Raw genomic sequence first — 22,898 nt, forward strand, 5'->3', positions numbered from 1 at the left:
GCTGGAGTGCAGTGGCGTAATCCTGGCTCCCTGAAGCCTCCACCTCCCTGGCTCAGGCAATCCTCCCAACTCAGCCTCCCAAGTAGCTGGGACTACAGCTGGTGCATGCCACCACACCCAGCTAATTTTTTTTTTTTTTTTAAACAGAGTCTCGCTCTGTCACCCAGGCTGGAGTGCAGTGATGCAGTGACAGGATGGCAGGTCACTGCAACCTCCGCCTCCTGGGTTCAAGCAATTCTCCTGCTTCAGCCCCCCAAGTAGCTGGGATTACAGGCATGCACCACCACACCGAGCTAACTTTTTTTTTTTTTTTTTTTAGACAGAGTCTCACACTGTTGCCCAGGCTGGAGTGCAGTGACACAATCTCAGCTCACTGCAACCTCCACCTCCCGGGTTCAAGAGATTCTTGTGCCTCAGCCTCCCGAGTGGCTGGGGTTACAGGCCCCCGCCACCACGCCTGGCTAATTTTTGTATTTTTAGTAGAGATGGAGTTTCACCATGTTGGTCAGGCTGGTCTTGAACTACTGACCTCAAGTGATCCGCCTGCCTAGGCTTCCCAATGTGCTGGGATTACAGACATGAGCCACTGCGCCAGGCCACTTGTCCATTTTTTCAACAAATGTTTTCTTGAGCAGCCTCTATGTGTCAGGTCCTGTGCTGCACCCTGGAGTGACCTGTAGGTAGGACAACAACACTGGACTGTAATTAGTGCTATAGTGGTGAAGACAGACAGGGTATGGGGGTGGCCTATGAGATCCCAGAGGTGGGATCACACCCAGTTTGGGGAATGTACGTAGGCTGAAATTTCTAAGTTGAAACCTGAGAGCTGAGGAGGAGTTAGCCAGGAACAGGATGGACAGGAGGAGAAAGTATGCTCCTTGAGGCCTGGAGTGAGAGCTATTGGTCCTTGGAAAAACTGAAAGTTTAGAGTAGCTGGAGGAAAGGGGGAAGGGTGACTGGAACAGTCCAGGGGCCAGACCTCCAAAGGCTTTGCAATGTGTGTGGAGGAGTGAAGGTCTACTTGCTCCTCCCCCAATTTGCCAAGTTCCCAAGCTGCCCTAAGTTTTGAACCTGGTGAGTTCAGGTGAAGTCTGACAATATAGCCAGGCAGTGGGTCTGGGAAGTGGGAAGGAGGGGGCTAGGACAGGCTCCTTGGGAGAGAAAGCTGATTTGCCCTCGTGGCCTGGTTCCCTAGAGCCTCCTCCCCAAAGCTGAGGAGCTCCTGCCAAGCACATATGTGCTGAGCCTAAGACTGGGTTCCCTTCTCCTCCCAGGCTGGGGTTTAAGGTTGAGCTCAGGCTGTCTGATCCATGGCCATGTTACCTCTCTAACCTCTGCCACACAGGACCCTGGCAGGGGCCACCACTCAGGCACAAAATGAAATCCCATCTGGCCTTTCTTGCTGTTGTCTTGTGGCTCCCTCAACGGGCTGGGTGGGCCTACACCCGGGCTGGGGCTGTGAGCTTATTCTCTTGTCTTCTTGTTCTCTCTGTCTTTTGTCGTTGTTTGTTTAGATGGAGTCTCACTCTGTCACCCAGGCTGGAGTGCAGGCGGTGCAATCACAGCTCACTGCAGCCTCGACCTCCTGGCTCAAGCGATCCTCCCACCTCAGCCTCCAAGTAGCTGGGACTAGAGGCATGCACCACCACACCCGGCTAATTTTTTGTATTTTTGTAGAGACAGGGTTTTGCCATGTTGTCCAGGCTGGTCTCGAATTCCTGGACTCAAGTGATCCCGCCTTGGCCTCCCAAAGTGCTGGGATTACAGGCATGAGCCACCATGCTTGGGCCAGAATCTCTTGAGTGTCATGTCACAGAGGCCAACGGAGTAGGGTCAAGAATGAGAGATGCAAGGTAAGGTTAGGACTTGGGAAGGGCTATTGACTTCAGCAATAAGGAGATGGCAGGTATCCTTGGTGGGTGCAGAGGTAGAAGGGATAAAGGCAACCTGAAATAAGAGATGTGCTGATAGCCACAGTAGCACTTCCCACTTACCTAGTGCTATTGTGAGCACTTTATACTATTAACTCACCTGATATTCACAACCACTCCATGCGATAGGCATCATCATCCGCATGTCCCCATGGGGAAATTTTTTTTTTTTTTTTTTTTGAGATGGAGTCTTGCTCTGTTGGCCAGGCTGGAGTGCAATGGTATGATCAGGGCTCACTGTAACCTCCACCTCCTAGATTCAAGTGATTCTCTCACCTCAACCTTCTGAGTAGCTGGGATTACTGGCACCTGCCACCAAGCCCAGCTAATTTTTGTATTTTTAGTAGTGACAGGATTTTGCCATGTTTGTCAGGCTGGTCTCACTCCTGACCTCAAGTGATCCACCTGTCTTGGCCTCCCAAAGTGCTGGGATTACAGGCATGAGCTACCACACCCAGCCTCTCATGGGGAATTTATTTATTTATTTATTTATTTAATTTTTTTTTTTTTTTTTTGAGACAGAGTCTCGCTCTGTCACCCAGGCTGGAGTGCGGTGGCCAGATCTCAGCTCACTGCAAGCTCCGCCTCCCGGGTTCCCGCCATTCTCCTGCCTCAGCCTCCCGAGTAGCTGGGACTATAGGCGCCCGCCACCTCGCCCGGCTAGTTTTTTGTATTTTTTAGTAGAGACGGGGTTTCACCGTGTTAGCCAGGATGGTCTCGATCTCCTGACCTCGTGATCCGCCCGTCTCGGCCTCCCAAAGTGCTGGGATTACAGGCGTGAGCCACCGCGCCCGGCCCTCATGGGGAATTTAAAAGGTTCATTGGCTTTCTCAAGGTCACAAAGCTTGGTGACTTTGGTGGCCACGGTGAAGCATGGACTTGGGAACCTGGGCAGTGTGGCTCCAGAATCCATTTCACTGCCAAGCTATACAACCAGCTCTCAGTTGTGAGGAGGGGACAGGGGAATGGGTGGGCAGGACCAATAGGGAGGGAGAGGCAGAGCTGGAGGATAAGGAAAGGTGGGGCAGGTGATTTATGGGCTGAGTGGTTCCCTCTCCTGCACCATAAACAAAGGGACTGGTCAGCAGCAGAGAAGGGAGATAAGGTGATTCAGGAGGTAGGGACTGGGTGGGCCTGGGGACCGCCCTCTTCCTCTGGCAGAGGCTTCAGGTCATGTACTTTTATCCTGGGCTCTGTGGGAAAATCACAGACCACAGGGCTGGGAACAAGCAGAGGTGTGAGGGCCACAGGTGCGGGTGGGGTACAGGACTGAAATGCAGCCAGCTGGTCTTCCTGGCGTAGAGCTGTCAGGGAGACACAGCCTGAGCTCTTGTACTCCCAGGACCTGGCTTTCCAAGTCCTAGAACATCTTTAAGTGGTAAGCAGCCCAGATGCTCTAGGAAAGCCACAGATCACAGCATGGGAATGAACTGCCTGGCCATGATGCCTGAGGCCCAGGAGCTGGTATCTCACCCTCCCCAGGTCAGGTCCTAGACACACACACATTCTCTCTCTCTCTCTCTCTCTCTGTCCTGTTCTTTCCTTATATTGACATCTCACATGGGAGACCTGGAAGGAGAACGTAACTCCAGTCAGGCCATGAGTAGTTTTCCACATCTTGCCTCATCTGGGAAATCTCACAAAATAGTAGGGAGGGGCTGGGGGACCAGATGTCTTTCATCTTAAAAGGGAAGAGAGAAATGGAAAACAAAAGAGTGGGTGGAGGGAGGTGAGAAGGAGAGAAGGATGAGAAGAAAGAAAGAAAAAGAAGCTTGCTTGGTTTCAAGTTTTCCTCCCCAACTTTTTCTTTTCTTTTTTTTTTTTTTTTTTTTTGCTGTTTTTTTTTGTTTTGTTTTGAGACAGGGTCTCACTCTGTCACCCAAGCTGGAGTGCAATGGCTGTATCAAGGCTCACTGCAGCCTCAGACTCCTGGGCTCAAGTGATCCTCCCACCTCAGCCTCTTTTTTTTTTTTTTCTTTTTTTGAGACGGAGTCTTGCTCTGTCGCCCAGGCTGGAGTGCAGTGGGCGGATCTCAACTCACTGCAAGCTCCGCCTCCCGGGTTTATGCCATTCTCCTGCCTCAGCCTCCCCAGTAGCTGGGACTACAGGTGCCCGCCACCTCGCCCGACTAGTTTTTTTGTATTTTTTAGTAGAGACAGGGTTTCACCGTGTCAGCCAGGATGGTCTCGATCTCCTGACCTCGTGATCCGCCCGTCTCAGCCTCCCAAAGTGCCGGGATTACAGGCTTGAGCCACCGCGCCCGGCCATACCTCAGCCTCTTAAGTGCCTGGACTCTAGGCGCACACCACCATACCCAGCTAATTTTAAACAATATTTTGTAGAGACAGGTCACACTATGTTGCCCAGGCTGGTCCCAAACTCCTGCGCTTAAGTGATCCTCCCACCTCAGCCTCCCAAAGTGTCAGGATTACAGGCATGAGCCACTGTAATCTAGCTTTACCTAGATGAATCAAATTCAAAACTTCTCAGGCATCTCACAGGCTAGAGGAGAGATCTCCCTGTGAACAGATCATAGACCACTGTGATTAACTGCTGCAAGAGACAAAACCCAGAGGGTTTTGAGGAGTAACCTGGGAAAGATCATGGAAGGCTTCCTAGAGGGTGCTCTGAGCTACACCTTGAAGGAACAGTTACAAATGAGCTAGGCATATACACCTACTATGCACTCACAAAAATTAAAATTAAAAAAAAAAATTGGCCGAGCGCGGTGGCTCAAGCCTGTAATCTCGGCACTTTGGGAGGCAGAGACGGGCAGATCACGAGGTCAGGAGGTGGAGACCATCCTGGCTAACATGGTGAAACCCCGTCTCTACTAAAAAAAAACACAAAAAAACTAGCCGGGCGAGGTGGCGGGCGCCTGTAGTCCCAGCGACTCGGGAGGCTGAGGCCGGAGAATGGCGTGAACCCAGGAGGCGGAGCTTGCAGTGAGCCGAGATCCTGCCACTGCACTCCAGCCTGGGTGACAGAGCGAGACTCCGTCTCAAAAAAAAAAAAAAAAAACTTAAAAATGAGCTAGGCAGAGGCTGGTGATGAGGGTAGAGGTGGGTAAGTCTCAGAGGGCCTTGTGTATCCAACTTAAAAACCAGGATCCAGCACTGTTTGGTCTGGGGCAGGTTAGCAGGACATGAGGGAAAGGTCTCTGCCTCCTCATTTCTCAAGGACTGTCTGGCTTGGAAGGCTTGGGAGGCAAGAGTGGACCAGTAGTAGGAAACCAAAGAGAACAGATTCAAATTTTCATAGTAACAGCAGCCCAAGCCACAGTGCTCTAGGCCGTAGGCATTGTTTCTGTGAATACTCAAAATTGCCCCATGAGGTTAGGCATTCTTGATCCTGCTTTGCAGAGGAGGAAACTGAGGTTCAGAGAGATAGGTAACTTGCAGTTACAGAGAGCTGGGATTCAGACCCAGGTTTGTCCAACTCCCAAGCCTGTGCTCCTAATCACCTCTCTGTGCTTCCTCTCTTTAGGAAACTTGCAGAAGGGAACCAGCTCATGGTGCAGGGGGAGGAGCTTCCCAAAGCAAGACAGAGGCAGGACCACCACTCTTGGGATTTTTCAGTATTCACTTGCCTCAGCACTGGGACGGTCTGGGACGGTAAGTGAGCTGCCAATTCTCTTACATTTTGAGGTTCTATTTCTTTGTTCTTTTCTTTCTTTCTTTCTTTTTTTTTTTTTTTTGAGACAAAGTTTCACTCTTGTTGCCCAGGCTGGAGTGCAATGGCATTATCTCAGCTCACTGCAATCTCTGCCTCCCGAGTTCAAGCGATTCTCCTGTCTCAGCTCCCAAGTAGCTGGGATTACAGGCTTGTGCCACCATGCTTAGCTAATTTTGTATTTTTAGTAGAGATGGGGTTTCTCCATGTTGGTCAGGCTGATCTCGAACTCCCGATCTCAGGTGATCTGCCTGCCTCTGCCTCCCAAAGTGCTGGGACTACAGGTATGAGCCACAGTGCCCGGCCCTTTTTTTTTTTTTTTTTTTTTGAGACAGAGTCTCGCTTTGTCACCCAAGCTGAAATGCAGTGGCACAATCTCACAATCTCAGCTCACAGCAACCTCTCCCTCCCGGGTTCAAGGGATTCTCCCATTGAGATTCTCTTTCTTTCTTTCTTTCTCTCTTTCTCTCTCTCTTTTTTCTTTTTTTTTCCCAGGCCGCAGTGCAGTGGCACGAGCTCGACTCATTGCAACCTGCGCCTCCCCAGGTTCAAGCAATTCTCCTGCATCAGCCTCCCACGTACCTGGAACTACAGGTTCGTGCCACCATGCCCAGCTAATTTTTATATTTTTGGTAGAGACAGGGTTTCACCATGTTGGGCCAGGCTAGTCTCGAACTCCTGACCTCAAGTGATCCGACTGCCTCAAGGCTGCCCAAAGTGCTAGGATTACAGGCGTGAGCCACCTTGCCTGGCGGTTCTATTTCTATGGGTGCCTTAGGTATTACTTCCTCTGTTTGTTAGATGAAGAAATCGAGGCCCAGAGGTAAAAGTGGCCACTCAAATCCTGGGCACCCCTAGGAGTCAGGATGTTGGACACAGGGCTTAACGGGGCCTGCACTCCTAGGCCTGAGCTTCCAGATCTGTGGCTGTCAGCCCCGTGGCATGGACGGGGAAGAGCCTGACCAAGACCTCCAGACCGTGTACAAGAAGCCTGGGAGTGTGGCCAGTGCACAGGATGGGTCCTGGAGCTCATGCCCTTGCTAGGCCACTTCCAGCCTTGGAAGTCCATCAGCCCTAGCTTTGAATCCTGCCTCCAACATGTTCTAGCTGTATGGCCGACTGCGAGCAAGTCATTTACCTTTTGGAGCCTCATCTGTGAAATGTGGATGATTGATTCCCTACCTTATGGGGCTGTGATGAGGATTTCATGAGAGGATGACCTAGTAGTGCCCTTGGCATGGTGCCTGTCACTTAGTCAGTGCTCTGTGATCAGCAGCTGGTATTACTGTAACAGTTTATCATGCATCTGTCTTCCCACCTGAAACGTGGGACAATAACCCCTGTCACACTGGCTTGAAGGACATGGTGTCTTCTGTGTGAGCTGTGGGGTCAGTATAGGTGGCAATTCTGTCACTCAAAAGCCAGCCCAGCCCTACAGGGGTAGGGAGACACACCCAGTTCCCAGCATCAGGGGAAGCTGGATGACAGCTTCAATCCATCAATGATAGGCCTTGGTCCAGCCTAACTTTATGGACTGCATAGGTACTTAAGTCTGTGGGGGGTGAAGTCTAGCCCAGTTCTTCCACACGGGCTGCTGCCCAGACCAGGTAGGCAGGTATGGGATGGGGGTGAGAGTGCTCTGGGCCCTGGTAGTCTAGTTAATCAGCTTCCAGAGCAAGGCCCCAAGGAATAGCAGTGGGTTTGGGCTGGAGCTGCGTCTCTTGTCCACAGCAGTTCAGGATCTGGTTATCCCTAGCCCTGCAGGCTGAAGAGGAGCTTGAGGAAGCCTCATGCGTGACGGGACACAGAACTCAGTTCTACTTTGTCTAGCTCTAGCCTGGCTGTGCCCATGTACTACTGAGTTCTGCAGAGGGTGGGGTGTGCTTTTCTGCTCTGCAGGCTCCTACCCCTTTTCCACTGATGCAGGGTGAAGGTTGGGGTGTGTGAGACCAGAGTGGAAGGGATGTTGTCTGGGGAACTAAAGGACAGCCCTAGGGGCAACTCTTGTGACCTTCTGCCCCAGGCTCCCAGCACCATGACGGTTTCATATACCCTCAAAGTGGCGGAGGCCCGCTTCGGAGGTTTCTCTGGCCTGCTTCTCCGTTGGAGGGGAAGCATCTACAAGCTCCTCTACAAGGAATTCCTCCTCTTCGGGGCCTTGTACGCTGTGCTTAGCATCACCTACCGGTAAGGGCAGGGTCTTAGAGCTGGCGGAAGTGGGGAGACTGGGCCACCCACCTCCCTCTAACCCAAGCCTACACCTGCCTTCCCCAGGCTGCTGCTGACCCAGGAGCAGAAGCACGTGTATGCTCAGGTGGCCCGGTACTGCAACCGTTCAGCGGACCTCATCCCCTTGTCCTTTGTATTGGGTAAGGCCCCCTTCTAGTTTTCCCTGTGTCCTCCTTACTGTGTTCCCTGACCTCTGGGTTGGGCTGACAGCCCTGAGGGTCAGAATTACCCAACAGATGGTGTGGTGACGCACCTGCAGTCTCAGCTACTCGAGAGGCTGAGGTGAGAGGATCGCTTGAGCCCAGGAGTTCCAGTCCAGCCTGGGCAATGTAGCGAGACTCTGCTTAAAAAAAAAAAAAAAAAGAATTACTCAACAGAGTGGCAGAGCCTGCCTGGTCAGCCAGAGCAGGCCCAGCAGGCACAGGAGCTGGGTGCTGGGTCCAGGACTTCCGGAGGGCAGGGCCCTATCACTTGCCGGACCCTCACTTCCAGCAAGGCACAAGACACCTGCTGGCCTCACAAGCCCACCCTGGGCACTGGAGGGGAGCTGGACAGAGGTGACAGCCCCTTCCCCACCCTCCTGGGAAGCAGTCTCCTGGCTTTGAATCCCCATTTTCCCTCTGCTGAAGGAAATTTGCCCTCCTCCCTCCTCCTGGCCTCGCACAGCAGGGTACTGGAGCTGAATGTTTCCTTCCCCCTGCCACATTTCAACTGGCTTGGACGAGGCCCTTTGCTGGGGGAGGCGAGGCGCTCAGACCCCCAGGCTCTCCACCCCTCCCTTCCTACTCCCTCTACCACGGTGGCCAAGCAGGTTTCTATGTGACTCTCGTGGTGAACCGCTGGTGGTCCCAGTACACAAGCATCCCGCTGCCAGACCAGCTGATGTGCGTCATCTCGGCTAGCGTGCACGGCGTAGACCAGCGGGGCCGCCTGCTGCGCCGCACCCTCATCCGCTACGCGAACCTGGCGTCGGTGCTGGTGCTGCGCTCGGTCAGCACCCGCGTGCTCAAGCGCTTCCCCACCATGGAGCACGTGGTGGACGCAGGTGCGCCGCCCGCCGGGAGCCTCTGGGGGCCAGGCCCACGGCTGGATGCAGGTGCCGCCTGGGAAAGTCCTGGGAGCAGGGGCTCCAGGGAAGGGTCTGGACTGCGGCAGGAACGCGGAACCACGAGTCCTGGGACCGCCGGTAGACGCGAGAGAGGGGAGTCAGACGGCGGAACAGCAGGCCCCCACGGCGGCAGAGGTTGCAACTGCACCCCTTCCGCTTTACCCCCTCAGGTTTCATGTCCCAGGAAGAGAGGAAAAAGTTTGAGAGCCTGAAATCCGACTTCAACAAGTACTGGGTGCCCTGCGTCTGGTTCACCAATCTGGCGGCCCAGGCCCGGAGGGACGGGCGAATCCGTGACGACATCGCTCTCTGTCTACTTTTGGAAGTGAGTGGGCCCCGGACCAGACCTATCTGCCCTCCTCCCTCTAATTTTGAAGAGGAATAATAATTTTAGTACCTAACACTTGTATGGCACCAACTGTGTACCTCGGCCTTTTGGAAGCCCTGTACCCATGTTAACTCATTCATCCCTTACAGCAACTCCTGAGATAGGTACTATCATCCTCCTTGCACAGTTGTGGAAACTGAGGCACAGAGTGGAAACTAAATTTGCCTAAGTTACACAGCTAGTTAGCAGAGCTGAGATTCAAGCACCCCAGCCTAATACACCTCTGAAAGCAGAATGGAAAAAAGCCTCCTGGCCCGGCCCAGGTCTAGTTTGTGCTGGGCACCCCTGTTCCTTCCTCGCTTCTGCTGACTTCCTGTTCCTGCTGTTCCTCCAGGAGCTGAACAAGTACCGAGCCAAGTGCAGCATGCTATTCCACTATGACTGGATCAGCATCCCCCTCGTCTACACCCAAGTAACTGCCTCTCCCCTCCCCAGTCCCAGTGCCTACTGTATGTCCTGTGCTGTGTGTGAGATGAGAAGAATTAGAGATGGTACTTGCCTGACCATTTCAGTCCCCTGAGGCACTGGGTTCATCCTCAAAGCCTTCCACCACCCCCACCAAGGTGACCCTGTCCCCACTGGTACTGCCACACCAGGATACATGTTTGATTACTTGTCAGACTTCCCATAGATCCTCAGAGGCAGGGGCAGCATTTCTCCCTGTCCCACTGCATCCTGCACTGAGCCTGGCTCTTCCTTCTCCAGGTGGTGACCATAGCTGTCTACTCCTTCTTTGCCCTCTCCCTGGTTGGCCGCCAGTTTGTGGAGCCAGAGGCAGGGGCTGCCAAACCTCAGAAGCTTCTGAAGCCAGACCAGGAGCCAGCCCCAGCCTTGGGAGACCCGGACATGTATGTGCCTCTCACCACTCTGCTGCAGTTCTTCTTCTATGCTGGCTGGCTCAAGGTGGGCACTGCAGATGGGCATGCCAGCCTGCTCTGTGGAGATGTGGGCACAGGGGCCCCAACTTTGGGGACAAAGAGTGGGGCTCTGAGCCCAGAAAACACTATCTCTGCCACCTATAGGTGGCTGAACAGATCATCAACCCGTTTGGTGAGGATGATGACGACTTTGAGACAAACCAGCTCATAGACCGCAACTTGCAGGTGAGCAAGCATCAGGAAGGATCAGGAGTCCAGGGCAGCTCCTGGGCCCCCTCTCCCGGTCAGCTCTCAGTCCGGCCGTGGGAAGATCAGGAGTCCAGGGCAGCTCCTGGGCCCCCTCTCCCGGTCAGCTCTCAGCCCGGCCGTGGGAAGGAGAGGAGAGGAGAGGAGAGGAGAGGAGGATCCTTGTAACTTGCTGGTGGCCCAGGTGTCCTTGCTATCTGTGGACGAAATGTACCAGAACCTTCCCCCTGCTGAGAAGGACCAGTACTGGGATGAGGACCAGCCGCAGCCACCCTACACTGTGGCCACGGCGGCCGAGTCTCTGCGGCCCTCATTCCTGGGCTCCACCTTCAACCTGCGGTGAGTGGCCTGCGCCGGCGGAGACCGGACCTGACCCGGCACGCGGGTCCTCGCTCAGCCTCTGGGGCACGGATGCCTCCGTCCCTCCCCGAGAGCCGACCCCGCGTCCCCGCTCCCGCCCTGTGCCCGGGCTCAGCCCACTCTCCCGCCCGCAGCATGAGCGACGACCCTGAGCAGAGCCTGCAGGTGGAGGCGTCCCCCGGGCCGGGTCGGCCCGCGCCCGCCGCGCAGACCCCGTTGCTCGGCCGCTTCCTGGGCGTAGGGGCGCCCTCCCCGGCCATCAGCCTCCGGAACTTCGGCCGCGCGCGAGGGACCCCGCGCCCCCCGCATCTGCTACGCTTCCGGGCCGAGGAGGGCGGCGACCCTGAGGCCGCAGCCCGCATCGAGGAGGAGACGGCGGAGTCCGGGGACGAGGCCCTGGAGCCCTGAGGTCTTGCCTGCCCCCGCCCGGTTCCTCCCACCCACTGCCCCCCGTCCCTCCCGTGCCCGGTCCTGCCAGCCAGCTCTATTAGAGCAGCTTTTCCTGTGTGCCTGGAAGGCCAGAGCATTTAGGGACAGAACTTAAAAGAGAAGATGGCGAGAAGGGCCTGAGCCAGGGCTAGGAATGTGTCCACTTTGGTGGGAGAGAAGGTCGGATGGGCTGCTTGGGGGAGGTGAAGCTAGACAAATAAATGAACCCAGGCACAGAGGACCAGGTGCACGGTTAGCTTCAGAGCAACAGGGAGCTAGGCCAGTGGTTCTCAAACTTGAGGAAGGATCAGCATCACGGAAGGTCTTGTCAAAAGAGTGCCGAGCACCACTCCCAGCATTTCTGGCACATTAGATTTGGGATGGCGCCCGATAACTTGCATTTCTAACAAGTTCCCTGGTGATGCTGTGCTGCTGGTCCAGGAAGCACAGTTTGAAAGTCACGTGAAAACTGCTTGAAGGGGTATACGTTACCCTGGTAACCTTCCTCAGAAGAGGGGTCAGTGTGTGTTGGGGGAGTTTTGCCTTGTCTGTAATGTTCAAGTTTTTGTTTACATTAAGAATATATTCAAGTTTTAAAGTTTTGTTTAGTTTTTGTTTATATCGAGAATATATTTATTACTTGTGCAGTTATGATTGTTTAAAATTGAATTGGCGCCGGGCGCGGTGGCTCAAGCCTGTAATCCCAGCACTTTGGGAGGCCGAGACGGGTGGATCACGAGGTCAGGAAATCGAGACCATCCTGGCTAACACGGTGAAACCCCGTCTCTACTAAAAAATACAAAAAACTAGCCGGGCGAGGTGGCGGGCGCCTGTAGTCCCAGCTATTCCGGAGGCTGAGGCAGGAGAATGGCGTGAACCCGGGAGGCGGAGCTTGCAGTGAGCTGAGATCCGGCCACTGTACTCCAGCCTGGGCGACAGAGCGAGACTCCGTCTCAAAAAAAAAAAAAAAAAAAAATTGAATTGGCATGCATGCAGTAGGATGAAGATGAAGGAAGGAAGAGTTTGGGAATCTGTCTGGGAAGCTGATTAAAGTCAGATGTGAAGGCAGCTATTCACCACCCACCCTAGACCTAGCATTTGGACTTCAGTGTGCCAAAGTCTTCTCCACTCCCGCCAACCACACAGGGGGAAAAGTACAGTTTACGGGTGGAAGCCTAGGCACATCTCGATGGTGGGCCTGCAGCGCTGCGGGCACTTGGCTGATGTCAGAAAAAGCCTTCTGTGGCCAGGCACAGCGGCTCACGCCTGTAATCCCAGCACTTTGGGAGGCCGAGGTGGACGGATCCCCAGAGGCCAGGAGTTAGATACCAGCCTGGCCAACATGGTAAAACTCCGTCTCTACTAAAAATACAAAAATTAGCTGGGTGTGGTGGTGGATGCCTGTAATCCCAGTTGCTTGGGAGGCTGAGGCATGAGAATTGCTTGAACCTGGGAAGCGGAGGTTGCAGTGAGCCGAGATCACTCCAGTGCACTCTAGCTCCCGGTTACAGAGCCAGGCTCTGTCTCCAAAAAAAAAAAAAAAACGTCTTCTGGAAACAGTCTGCCACAGACCACTACATTGGAATTGTGGTAAAACTATGCTCCTCTAAGATTCTTACCTTCTAAATCCCAGTCTCCACCTAAAGACATCGGTGAAGGCCAAAACTGAATATTAAGGCCACAGGATAAATGCCAGAACAAAGGAGGAAGACAGGGGGGACCCTAGAGTGCAGTTGAGTAGACTCCAGCCTCTGGCAGGGTCAGTTGACTGGATTCTAATGCTGGCTTTGCTTCTTTCCATCTGTATGTCCATGGGATAGTGAATATTTCTTATTTATTTGAGACGGAATCTTGCACTGTCACCCAGTCTGGAATGCAGTGGCATGATCTCAGCTCACTACAACCTCCGCCTCCTAGGTTCAAGCAATTCTCCTGCCTCAGCCTCCTAAGTAGCTGGGTGTCCACCACCATGCCTGGCTAATTTTTTGTATTTTTAGTAAAGACAGGGTTTCACCATGTTGGCCAGGCTTGTCTCTAACTCCTGACCTCAGGTGATCTGCCTGCTAGGCCTCCCAAAGTGCTGGAATTACAGGTGTGAGCCACCGCGCCCAGCCAATAGTGAATATTTCTAAGCCTCAAGTTTCCAAATCTATAATGTGGAGACAGTAGCACCCCACAATGATAGCCATTCATTCACAAGGTATTTGAGGATTGTTTTATTTTTGTTGTTGTTGCAGCTTTTACAAGCCTTGTTCCATGGTGAGAACGGTCATCTGTGAAGGTGGTAGAAATGGAGAGTGGATGGATTTCAAGACTTTAGGGAAAAGAACCCACTGGTTTTATGGACAGATCTTGGCTCACTGCAACCTTCACCTGCCCGGGTTCAAGAGATTCTCATGCCTCAGCCTCTCAAGTAGCTGGGATTACAGGCACGTGCCACCACGCCCTGCTAATTTTTTGTATGTTTAGTAGAGATGGGGTTTCACCATGTTGGCCAGGCTGGTTTTTGAACTCCTGACCTCAAGTGATCCACCTGCCTCAGCTTCCCAAAGTGCTGGGATTACAGGCATAAACCACAATGCCTGGCCAAACTTCAAATTTAATAAAATCTCAAGACTCTTTTCCCAATTAATTTTACATATATCTGAGTATCTAGTATATGTCCATACACTTTTCCAGGTGCCAGAGACACAGCAGGAAACAAATATCCTCGTTTCCCTGGAGTACCATTCCAAAGGGAAAAGAGCAAACTTTGTCAGATTAAGGAATAAAGAGAAAAAAATGGGCAAAGTATAAGAGTTCAGAGGGGCAACTGCAACTTAGAATATTGTGATCCGGCAATAACTCACTAGGGTGACATAGCAAAGACCTGGAGGGAATGAACCATGTGGGGATTTTTTGTAGAAACAGGGTGTCACTTTGTTGCCCAGGTTGGTCTCAATCTCCTGACCTCAAGCAATCCTCCTGCCTTGGCCTCTGCCTCCCAAAGTGCTGGGATTACAGGCATGAGCCACCATGCCCCGTGTCCAGCCCCAAGTGGATATATGAAGGAGTGTGCCTAACAAAGGGAATAGCATGTGTACATGTATGTTCAGTAAGCTAGGGTGGCTGTGTGGTTGATGGAGGGAGTCACTATAGGAGCTAGGTCACATCAAGTCATAATACTTGGTAACAATTTTCATTGATGAGACAGGAAGCTGTTGCATTAAAAATATAATCTTGGTGAGGTACAGCACCTCACACATGTAATCCCAGCACTTTGGAAGGCCAAGGCAGGAGCATTGCTTGAGGCCAGGAGCTCAGGATTAGCTTGGGCAACATGAAACCCCATCTCTACAAAAAATGATCATTCTGGGCCCTGCACCATAGCTGTAGTCCCAGCTACTCAGTAGGTTGAGACTACAGTGAGCAATGATCACTCCACTGCACTCCAGCCTAGTGTGAGATCCTGACTCTTGAAACTGAGGAATATGGCAGGTGGGGGCAGACAAGAGTTCAGTTTTGAAAATGTTGGCCTTTGAAAGCCCTATTATAATGTCCAAGCACGAAGCTGGGCGCAATGGCTCATGCCTATAATCCTAGCACTTTGGGAGGCCAAGGCAGGTGGATTGCTTGAGGACAGGAGTTGGAGACCACCCTACCCAACAGTGAAACCCTGTCTCTACTAAAAATACAAGAAGTTAGTTGGGCGTGGCAGTACACACCTATAATTCCAGCTACTCAGGAGGCTGAGGCATGAGAATTGCTTGAACCTAGGAGGCGGAGGTTCCAGTGAGCCGAGATTACACACCACTGCAATCCAGCCTGGGCAACGGAGCGACTGTCTAAAAACACCCAAAAAGCAAACAAACAAAAAACCCAAGTACAGGCCGGGCGCGATGGCTCATGCTTGTAATCCCAGCACTTTGGGAGGCCAAGGCAGGTGGATCACGAGGTCAGGAGACCCAGACCATCCTGGCTAACACAGTGAAACCTGTCTCTACTAAAAACATACAAAAAGTTAGCCAGGCATGGTGGCAGGTCCCTGTAGTCTCAGCTACAGGAGGCTGAGGCAGGAGAAATGGCATGAACCCAGGAGGTGTAGCTTGCAGTGAGCCGAGATCGTGCCACTGCACTCCAGCCTGGGCGACAGAGCAAAGACTCCTTTCTCAAAAAACAAAAAACCCAAGTGCAAAGCTGGGTGTGGTGGGTTATGCCTGAAACCTAGTGCTTTGGGAGACAAAGGTGGGAAGATTGCTTGAGCCCAAGATTTCAAGACCTGGGCAATTAAGTGAGACCCTGTCTCTACCAAAAAAAACAATTCAAAAAAATGGGTATAGGCCAGGCATGGTGGCTCACGCCTGCAATCCCAGCACTTTGGGAGTCTGAGGCAGGCAGATCATCTGAGGTCAGGAGTTCAGCACCAGCCTGAAACCCGTCTCTACTAAAAATACAAAATTAGCTGGGCGTGGTGGCGTATGCCTATAACCCCAGCTGCTTGGGAGGCTGCGGCAAAACAATCGCTTGAACCCAGGAGGCGGAGGTTGTGGTAAGCTAAGATCGTGCCATTGCACTCCAGGCTGGGCAACAAGAGTCAAACTCCGTCTCAAAAAAAAAAAAAAAGGTGTAGCGCCTATCATCTCAGCTACTTGGGAGGCTGAGGCAGTATCACCTGAGCCCCAATGTCAAGGCTGCAGTGAACCAAGATCATGCCACTGCACTCCATCCTGGGTGACGGAGATCTCAAAAAAAAATCCAAGTGCAGATGTCAAGCAGGTCAAGACTAAAGGTAAGCATTTGACAGGACAAGTTTAAGTCAAAGTGACCCTTGGAGACCAAGCAAGGCAGAAATCACTGTTAATCTTACAGTGGGTGCAGGATCCTTACAACTTTTTAGAAGCAATATAGCCTGAGATTCTAATCATGACTCAGTCAGCACAACATTGTTGAACCCCAAGGTTGGGATACCCCCTCTCATAGCCTCTGCCACATCCCTATCCCCACCAAAACGTGGAGAAATGTTCCCACTATAGACACAGCCCACATTATAAATCTAGCCTTCAGGGACATGGAGTTGAGAACAGGGACTTTACAGTGTGGTGAGTCTGGATCAAGACAGTAGGAGGTAGAGGTAAAGCAATGGGTTGCAGCCACCCACCCAGATCAGTTGCAGGGCAAGGAAATAAAGCAAATAGTCAAATATTCAGGCAACACAAATGGGGAAACAGAACAATAAACACCTTTATTACACGGGTGAAGACAAAACGAGGATTTATTTGCCTTTCCGGGCTTTGATTTTCCTAAGATAGAACTCCAACTCTTTGCCCTCTAGCACATAACCATCTGCTCGGCCACACTGTCCCGGCCTGGAAGCAATGCACGCTGGAAGAGAGTAGGTGATCCTTAGCTCCATGACAAGGTGGCCCCACCCAAACCTCTCCACCCCCTTAAGAATCTCTGTGGGTTTAGGTATCCTAGGGGCAAGCATGAAGCCAGCTGTCTCCTCAGACACACTTTATCGTCACTTACTGTCAGTAGCAGAACTGGACAAAGTTTTCATCACTGAGACAGCCCCCTCAGCCTGGGAAGGGACTTCCCCAAATACTAAAACTCCAAGCATGGGCCTATGCAGGCTCTTCTACCCAATGCTTTCCATTTCAGCCTCACATGAATAGGACGGTGAAACATTCCCCATTTTGCTCACAGCCTGTTATTGGTGAACCCTTTAGACCACATGGCTGGCAAAGGACTTAGACAAGGGAAAAGTGACTCAACACACTTGATCTCTGCAACTCCCCACCTCCAACACAACAGCCTTCTCACCAAGAAGCTTGCCCTGCTGGAACTGCTCCTCCAGGAGACTGCTGATTTTGGCATTCTTTTTCCTTTCATCATATTTCTTCTGAATTTTTTTAGATCTTTTTTTGTTTAAAATCTCTTCTTCTTCAGGAGTCTGAAAAGGGGATACAAATTTATGAGCTCAGGGAAGGCAGGCAGGCCTTGGGAGCCTTTTCGAACCCTGCACACCCCAGTGCTGGCCTTCCTCAGCCTAAAGGCTCTCATCTCTCTCCCTTCAGTAGCAGAACTGGACAGAGGTTTCATCACGAGAAGGCTGGAGTCAGGCTGCCCTTCCCACAACCCCTACAGAGAAGTAACACGCACCAGCTTGGCTCCCTTCTTGCGGCCCAGGGGCAGCGCGTAGTGTGACTCGTACCACTGTCGGTACGGTGTGCTGTCGATAAGCACGATGCAATTCTTCACCAGAGTCTTGGTACGGACCAGCTCATTATTAGATGCATTGTAGACAACATCAATGATCCTTGTTTTACGAGTACAACCTGCTCACAGGAGAAATTTGGCATCAAGTAAACTGGAGGACAAATGGCTCTGGCACACCCCTCCAGGTTCTTCAGCCCCATGAGGCCTTAAGGAGAAATAAGGGAACGCCCAGCCTTTACAAGCCATGGGGCATCAGTTTGTCTTCCATAAACCCCTAACCCACGTTTCTAGTGATGTTTGGCAACCAGTCTTTATCAGCCCCAATCTCTCAGGCTGCAGAGTTGAGAGAGATCAGAGCAGGTCGGGCACAGTGGCTCACGCGAAGCCAAGAATTTGAGACCAGCCTGGCCAACATGGTGAAACTCCTTCTCTACTAAAAATACAGAAGTAGCCAGGTGTGATAGCGCATGCCTGTAATCCCAGTTATTTGGGAGGTTGAGGCAGAAGAATCACTTGAACCCAGGAGGCGGAAGTTGCAGTGAGGCAAGATCACACCACTGGCACTCCAGCCTGGGCAACAGAGACCCAGTCTCAAAAAAAGAGATTGAAGGAGGACAGCCTGGGTGGAGAGAACCTCTCCAGCTACCTTAAGATCTTTCAGCAAGAAGAAACTTCAAATGCCTTGGTCTAAGCCACAGACTACCTGCTAAAAGCACTTGAATCTTTTTTTTTTTTTTTTTTCTGAGAGTCTCGCTCTGTTGCCCAGGCTGGACTCGAACTCCTGACCTCAGGTGATCCGCCCGTCTCGGCCTTCCAAAGTGCTGGGCTTACAGGCACGAGCCACCGCACCAGGCCCACTTGGTAAATCTTAAGAAGGTTTAGGTGCATTTTCCCACCCACTCCCAAAGGGCCTCACTCACACTCTGAGCCCCAGGAGAAATTCCCTACGTCCAGCCTCAGGGCACGGTATTTCTTGTTACCTCCCCGCACACGGACTGTGTGGATGCGGCGGGGGCCAATCTGGAAAACACAAGGTTACAGGAACTAGGTTACCAAGGAGAGCAAGGCAAGAAAGGGAGAGGAACCGCGGCAGGAAGGAGGCAACAGTCAGTGTAACTATGACAAGTCCTTGCATTGGCAAGTGGCACACAGGTGACCAAGACGGCCACAACCACGCCTAAGGATTCTTTTTCATCACCTTACTTGCCTCCAAGAGGAAAGCCTGACCCCAAATGCTAAAAATTAAGCCTCTGTTAAAAAAAACCCAAAAGACTAGGATTCTATTAGCCGAGGTGCCACCCTCTCCAGAAGCTCAAGTCCCCCACACAGTATCCTTCTGAGACCCTAAGCTCCGGGGTTGGGGGCCTGAGGGAGCATTCCCTCTTTGGTACTTACTTATACAGCAGGTAAAGGGGGAAGGACACCCAGGCCCTATTACAGAGAAATCAGAGCCCAAGAAAGAACGCACAACTGTCACACGGAGAGGCCCGAGCACGCTGGAGAGCCGGGGAAGGCGACCTCCCGGGCGGACAGGCCCACGCTCGCACCCACCTTGGTGTTGGCAGCCGGGCGCCCCAACTCATATTTCCGCTTCTTGTGGTAGGGCTTTCTCTTGCCCCCGGTTTTGCGGCGCTTGTGCCAGTTGTCCCGAGAAATGCCTGCATGTGGAAGCGGGGAAGGAAGCTTGAGCCACTGTAACTCGGTGGTAGCGACTCGCCAGCTCCCGACCCCCGCGCCGGCAGGCCGCACGCTCAGCTCTCCAAGGTTGGCTTCCCCACCGCGCACTCGGGAGTATGCAGCATTACCGAGTCGTCATCATACACGTGCGGCCCGGCCGGGGCCACCACCGCGCGGCAGCCATGTTAGCGCCGCTTGGAGCCTGCAGCCCGCGGCCCGGAACTCGGAGTCCAGAGCCTTCGCAGCCCCCAGAGAGGGGCTCGGCGGCCGAAACCCGAGGGCCACCACTCCTTGTGGCTGTCCCTGGCCGGGGGTCGGGGCGCCTGGACTCCTCAGTAGGCTGTGAAGCAGGATGGGGCCTGATTGAGCTCAACCCCCCCATCACGCGCCTAAACGCAGAGCGACACTCACCCATCGCTCGGCGCTGGCTGGAAAGAGAAATCGCAAAGATTCACGGTACGGTTTGTAAAACGCTGCCCCGCCCCTTTACTTTACGTTGTTTCTGAGCGCCGAAACAACGTCGGGCGACTAGACTTACGTGTTTGCTGCCGCGCCTAGGGCAACGAGTCTGGGAGGCTCCCGCAGGCTGCCTTCATCCGCAGACCCTAACTGACCCGCCTCCGACCTTGGGTTGGGGGAAGGGGGTCTGCGGCGTCGGCACATCCGGGCGTGTTGAGACTAGTTTCAGAGGCTGCTGCGGTCGTTTAGGATGAGATGTGGGTGCGGCTGCGTTGAAAAAGGGTGGAAGGCAATGGAGTTGGAAACGACTGTGGACTTGGGTTTTGTTTTGAAGGGTTTGGTGGTAGGTTGGACATGGGGATTGAGGGAGAGGGTGGTGTCAAGGATTCCTAAGATTCTCACTTGATCAATCGAATAAATATTGGGGCCACTTACTGAGATGGGGTAGGCTCCTAAGGTAGGAGCTGTTCTGGACACGTTCATTTTGAGATCTTGCTAAGTCATGTAAGTGGGAATGACAGGTAGGAAGCTGGTCATCCTTATAAGGGACCTGCACTGAAGATGTTTTGGGAATCGTTGGTTTATAAATGCCACCAGAATGAACGGAACTTAGAGAGTATAAAGAAGGGATCAGTTAACTTTTCTGAGCTGGAAGAATATATATATGTATTTTTTTTTCTTTTTTTGAGACGAAGTCTCGCTCTGTCGCCCAGGCTGGAGTGAGTGGCGCGATCTCGGCTCACTGCAAGCTCCGCCGCCTCCCGGGTTCAAGCCATTCTCCTGTCTCAGCCTCCGGAGAAGCTGGAACTACAGGCGCCCGCCACCACGCCCGGCTCATTTTTTTTTTTTTTTTAGTATTTTTAGTAGAGACGGAGTTTCACCGTGTTCGCCAGGATGGTCTCGATCTCCTGACCTCTTGATCCGTCCGCCTCGACCTCCCAAACTGCTGGGATTACAGGCGTGAGCCACCGTGCCCGGCCGGATATATATTTTTTAATAAAAAAAAAAAATTTTTAGGCCTGGTGCGGTGGCTCATGCCTGTAATCTCAGCATTTTTGGGAGGCGGAGGCGGGCGGATCGCGAGGTCAGGAGTTTGAGACCAGCCTGGCCAACATGGTGAAACCACGTCTCTACTAAAAAAATACAAAATTTAGCTGAGCATGGTGGCGCTCACCTGTAGTCCCAGCTACTCAGGGAGGCTGAGGCAAGAGAATCGCTTGAACCCGGGAGGCAGAGTCCAGCCTGGGCAACACAGCAAGACTCCATCTCAAAAAAAATTTTTTTTAATCTTTGTGGGTACATAGTAGGTATATATATTTATGGAGTACATGAGATATTTTGTTTCAAGCATGCAGTGTGAAGTAAGCACATCATGGAGAATGGGGTATCCATCCCCTCAAGCATTTATCCTATGAGTTACAAACAATCCAATTAATCCTAGCACTTTGGGAGGCTGAGGCGGGCAGATCACTTGAGGCCAGCAGTTCGAGACAAGCCTGGCCAACATGGCTAAATCACGTCTTTCCTAAAAATACAAAAGTTAGCTGGGCATGGTGGCGGGTACCTATAATTCCAGCTACTTAGGAGGCTGAGACATAAGAATTGCTTGAACCCAGGCCGGGCGTGCTGACTCACGCCTTTAATCCCAGCACTTTGGTAGGTCGAGGTGGGGCAGATCACCTGAGATCAGGAATTCAAGACCGTCCTGGCTAACATGGTGAAGTCCCGTCTCTACTAAAAATACAAAAATTAGCTGGGCATGGTGGCGCGTACTTGTAATCCCAGCTACTATGGAGGCTGAGGCAGGAGAATCGCTTTAACCAGGGAGTCGGAGGTTGCAGTGAGCTGAGATCGCACCACTGCACTCCATCCTGGTGAGAGTGAAACTCCGTCTCAAACAAAACAAAACAAAACAAAAAAAATTAGCCGGGCATGGTGGTGGGCACCTGTAATCCCAGCAACTCGGTTGGGAGGCTGAGGAAGGAGCATCGCTTAAATGGGGAGGTGGAGGTTCCAGTGAGCCGAGATGGCACCAATGCACTCACTCCAGCCTGGGTGATGGAGTAAGACTGTGTCTCAAAAAAATAAAATACACAATTAAGTTATTGATTATAGTCACCCTGTTTTGCTATCAAATAGTAGGTCTTATTTATCCTGATATTTTATTTCTGTATCCATTAGAGATCCCCACTCCCCCCCACCCTCCCACTACCTTTTCTAGCCTCTGGTAACCATCCTTCTACTCTCTAGAGGTCCATGAGTTCAATTGTTTTGATTTTTAGATCCCACAAATAAGTGAGAACATGCGATTCTCTTTGCATGTATTTGTCTTTCTGTGCCCAGCTTATTTCACTTAACATAATGACCTCCAGTTCAACCCATGATGTTGCAAATGACAGGATCTCATTCTTTTTTATGGCTGAATAGTAATCCATTGTGTATATGTACCACATTTTATCCATTCATCATTTTTTTTCTTCTTTTTGAGATGGAGTCTTGCTCTGTCACCCAGGCTGCAGTGCAGTGGCATGATCTCAGCTCACTGCAACCTCTGCCTCCCAGGTTCAAGGAATTCTCCTGCCTCCTGAGTAGTTGGGATTATAGGCATGCGCCACCATGCTCGGCTAAATTTTTGTGTTTTTAGCAGAAACAGGGTTTCACCATGTTAGCCAGGCTTGTCTCGAACTCCTGACCTCAGGTGATCTGCCCAACTCCGGCTCGGCCTCCCAAAGTGCTAGGATTACAGGTGTGAGCAACCGCGCCCAGCCCCATTCATCTTTTTTAATTTTAATTTTAATTTTTTTTGAGACAGTCTTGCTCTGTCGCCCAGGCTGGAGTGCAGTGGTGCGACGTTGGCTTGCTGCAACCTTCATCTCCCGGGTTCAAGCTATTCTCCTGCCTCAGCTTGCCAAGTAGCTGGGGTTACAGGTATGGGCCACCATGCCCGGCAAATTTTTGTATTTGTAGTAGAGATGGGGTTTCACCATGTTGGCCAGGCTGGTCTTGAACTCTTGACCTTAAGTGATCCGCCGGCCTAGGCCTCCCAGAGTGCTGAGATTACAGGCATGAGTCACTGTGCCCAGCCTGATTTCCTTTCTTTTGAGCATATACCCAGCAGTGTAGGAACCTCCAAACTGTTCTCCATAGTGGTTGTACTAATTTACATTCCCAACAACAGTGTAGGAGGGTTCCCTTTCCTCCACATCCTCGCCAGCATTTGTGATTGCCTGTGTTTTAGAAATAAGCCATTTGAACTGGGGTGAGATGATATCTCATGGTAGTTTTGATTTGCATTTCTCTGATGATCAATGATGTTAAGTACC

The 22,898-nt window shown here is 52.1% G+C and overlaps 2 protein-coding genes and 4 non-coding genes across 9 annotated transcripts; 1 reads left to right on the forward strand and 5 right to left on the reverse strand.

Moving 5' to 3' along the window:
• The first annotated feature begins 7,073 nt into the window (after positions 1 to 7,073).
• BEST4 (bestrophin 4) lies at positions 7,074 to 13,619 on the forward strand. 4 transcript variants are annotated; one of them, XM_077959466.1, is made up of 11 exons: positions 7,074 to 7,210; positions 7,627 to 7,790; positions 7,878 to 7,972; positions 8,644 to 8,877; positions 9,111 to 9,265; positions 9,663 to 9,740; positions 10,034 to 10,231; positions 10,351 to 10,431; positions 10,637 to 10,791; positions 10,947 to 11,221; positions 13,479 to 13,619. In XM_077959466.1, exons 2-10 carry the CDS (start codon positions 7,639 to 7,641, stop codon positions 11,218 to 11,220), a joined length of 1,422 nt encoding a protein of 473 aa, XP_077815592.1. In that variant the 5' UTR covers positions 7,074 to 7,210; positions 7,627 to 7,638; the 3' UTR covers position 11,221; positions 13,479 to 13,619. The 4 variants fall into 4 exon arrangements, with proteins under 4 accessions (XP_077815592.1, XP_001098771.3, XP_077815601.1 ...); XM_001098771.5 differs by lacking the exon at positions 13,479 to 13,619 and having other exon boundaries at positions 10,947 to 11,839; XM_077959457.1 differs by lacking the exon at positions 13,479 to 13,619 and having other exon boundaries at positions 7,196 to 7,218; positions 10,947 to 11,839.
• Positions 13,620 to 16,437: 2,818 nt separating this feature from the next.
• On the reverse strand, positions 16,438 to 19,554 carry RPS8 (ribosomal protein S8). The gene is made up of 6 exons (XM_015138067.3): positions 19,528 to 19,554; positions 18,991 to 19,097; positions 18,360 to 18,459; positions 17,383 to 17,558; positions 17,044 to 17,173; positions 16,438 to 16,602 (listed from the first exon to the last, which is right to left on the reverse strand). The coding sequence occupies exons 1-6, from the start codon at positions 19,529 to 19,531 to the stop codon at positions 16,493 to 16,495; spliced, it is 627 nt and encodes a 208-aa protein (XP_014993553.1). The 5' UTR covers positions 19,532 to 19,554; the 3' UTR covers positions 16,438 to 16,492.
• Positions 16,720 to 16,788, reverse strand: LOC114675066 (small nucleolar RNA SNORD38). The gene has a single exon (XR_003726165.1). It is a non-coding gene; the product is annotated as a small nucleolar RNA SNORD38 (small nucleolar RNA).
• LOC114675067 (small nucleolar RNA SNORD38) lies at positions 17,261 to 17,329 on the reverse strand. The gene has a single exon (XR_003726169.1). It is a non-coding gene; the product is annotated as a small nucleolar RNA SNORD38 (small nucleolar RNA).
• Positions 18,541 to 18,644, reverse strand: LOC114675070 (small nucleolar RNA SNORD46). The gene has a single exon (XR_003726171.1). It is a non-coding gene; the product is annotated as a small nucleolar RNA SNORD46 (small nucleolar RNA).
• LOC114675053 (small nucleolar RNA SNORD55/SNORD39) lies at positions 19,184 to 19,263 on the reverse strand. Its single transcript, XR_003726149.1, has one exon. It is a non-coding gene; the product is annotated as a small nucleolar RNA SNORD55/SNORD39 (small nucleolar RNA).
• Positions 19,555 to 22,898: the final 3,344 nt, after the last annotated feature.

Source organism: Macaca mulatta, chromosome 1 (genome assembly GCF_049350105.2).
Source record: "Macaca mulatta isolate MMU2019108-1 chromosome 1, T2T-MMU8v2.0, whole genome shotgun sequence".
NCBI lineage: Eukaryota > Metazoa > Chordata > Mammalia > Primates > Cercopithecidae > Macaca > Macaca mulatta.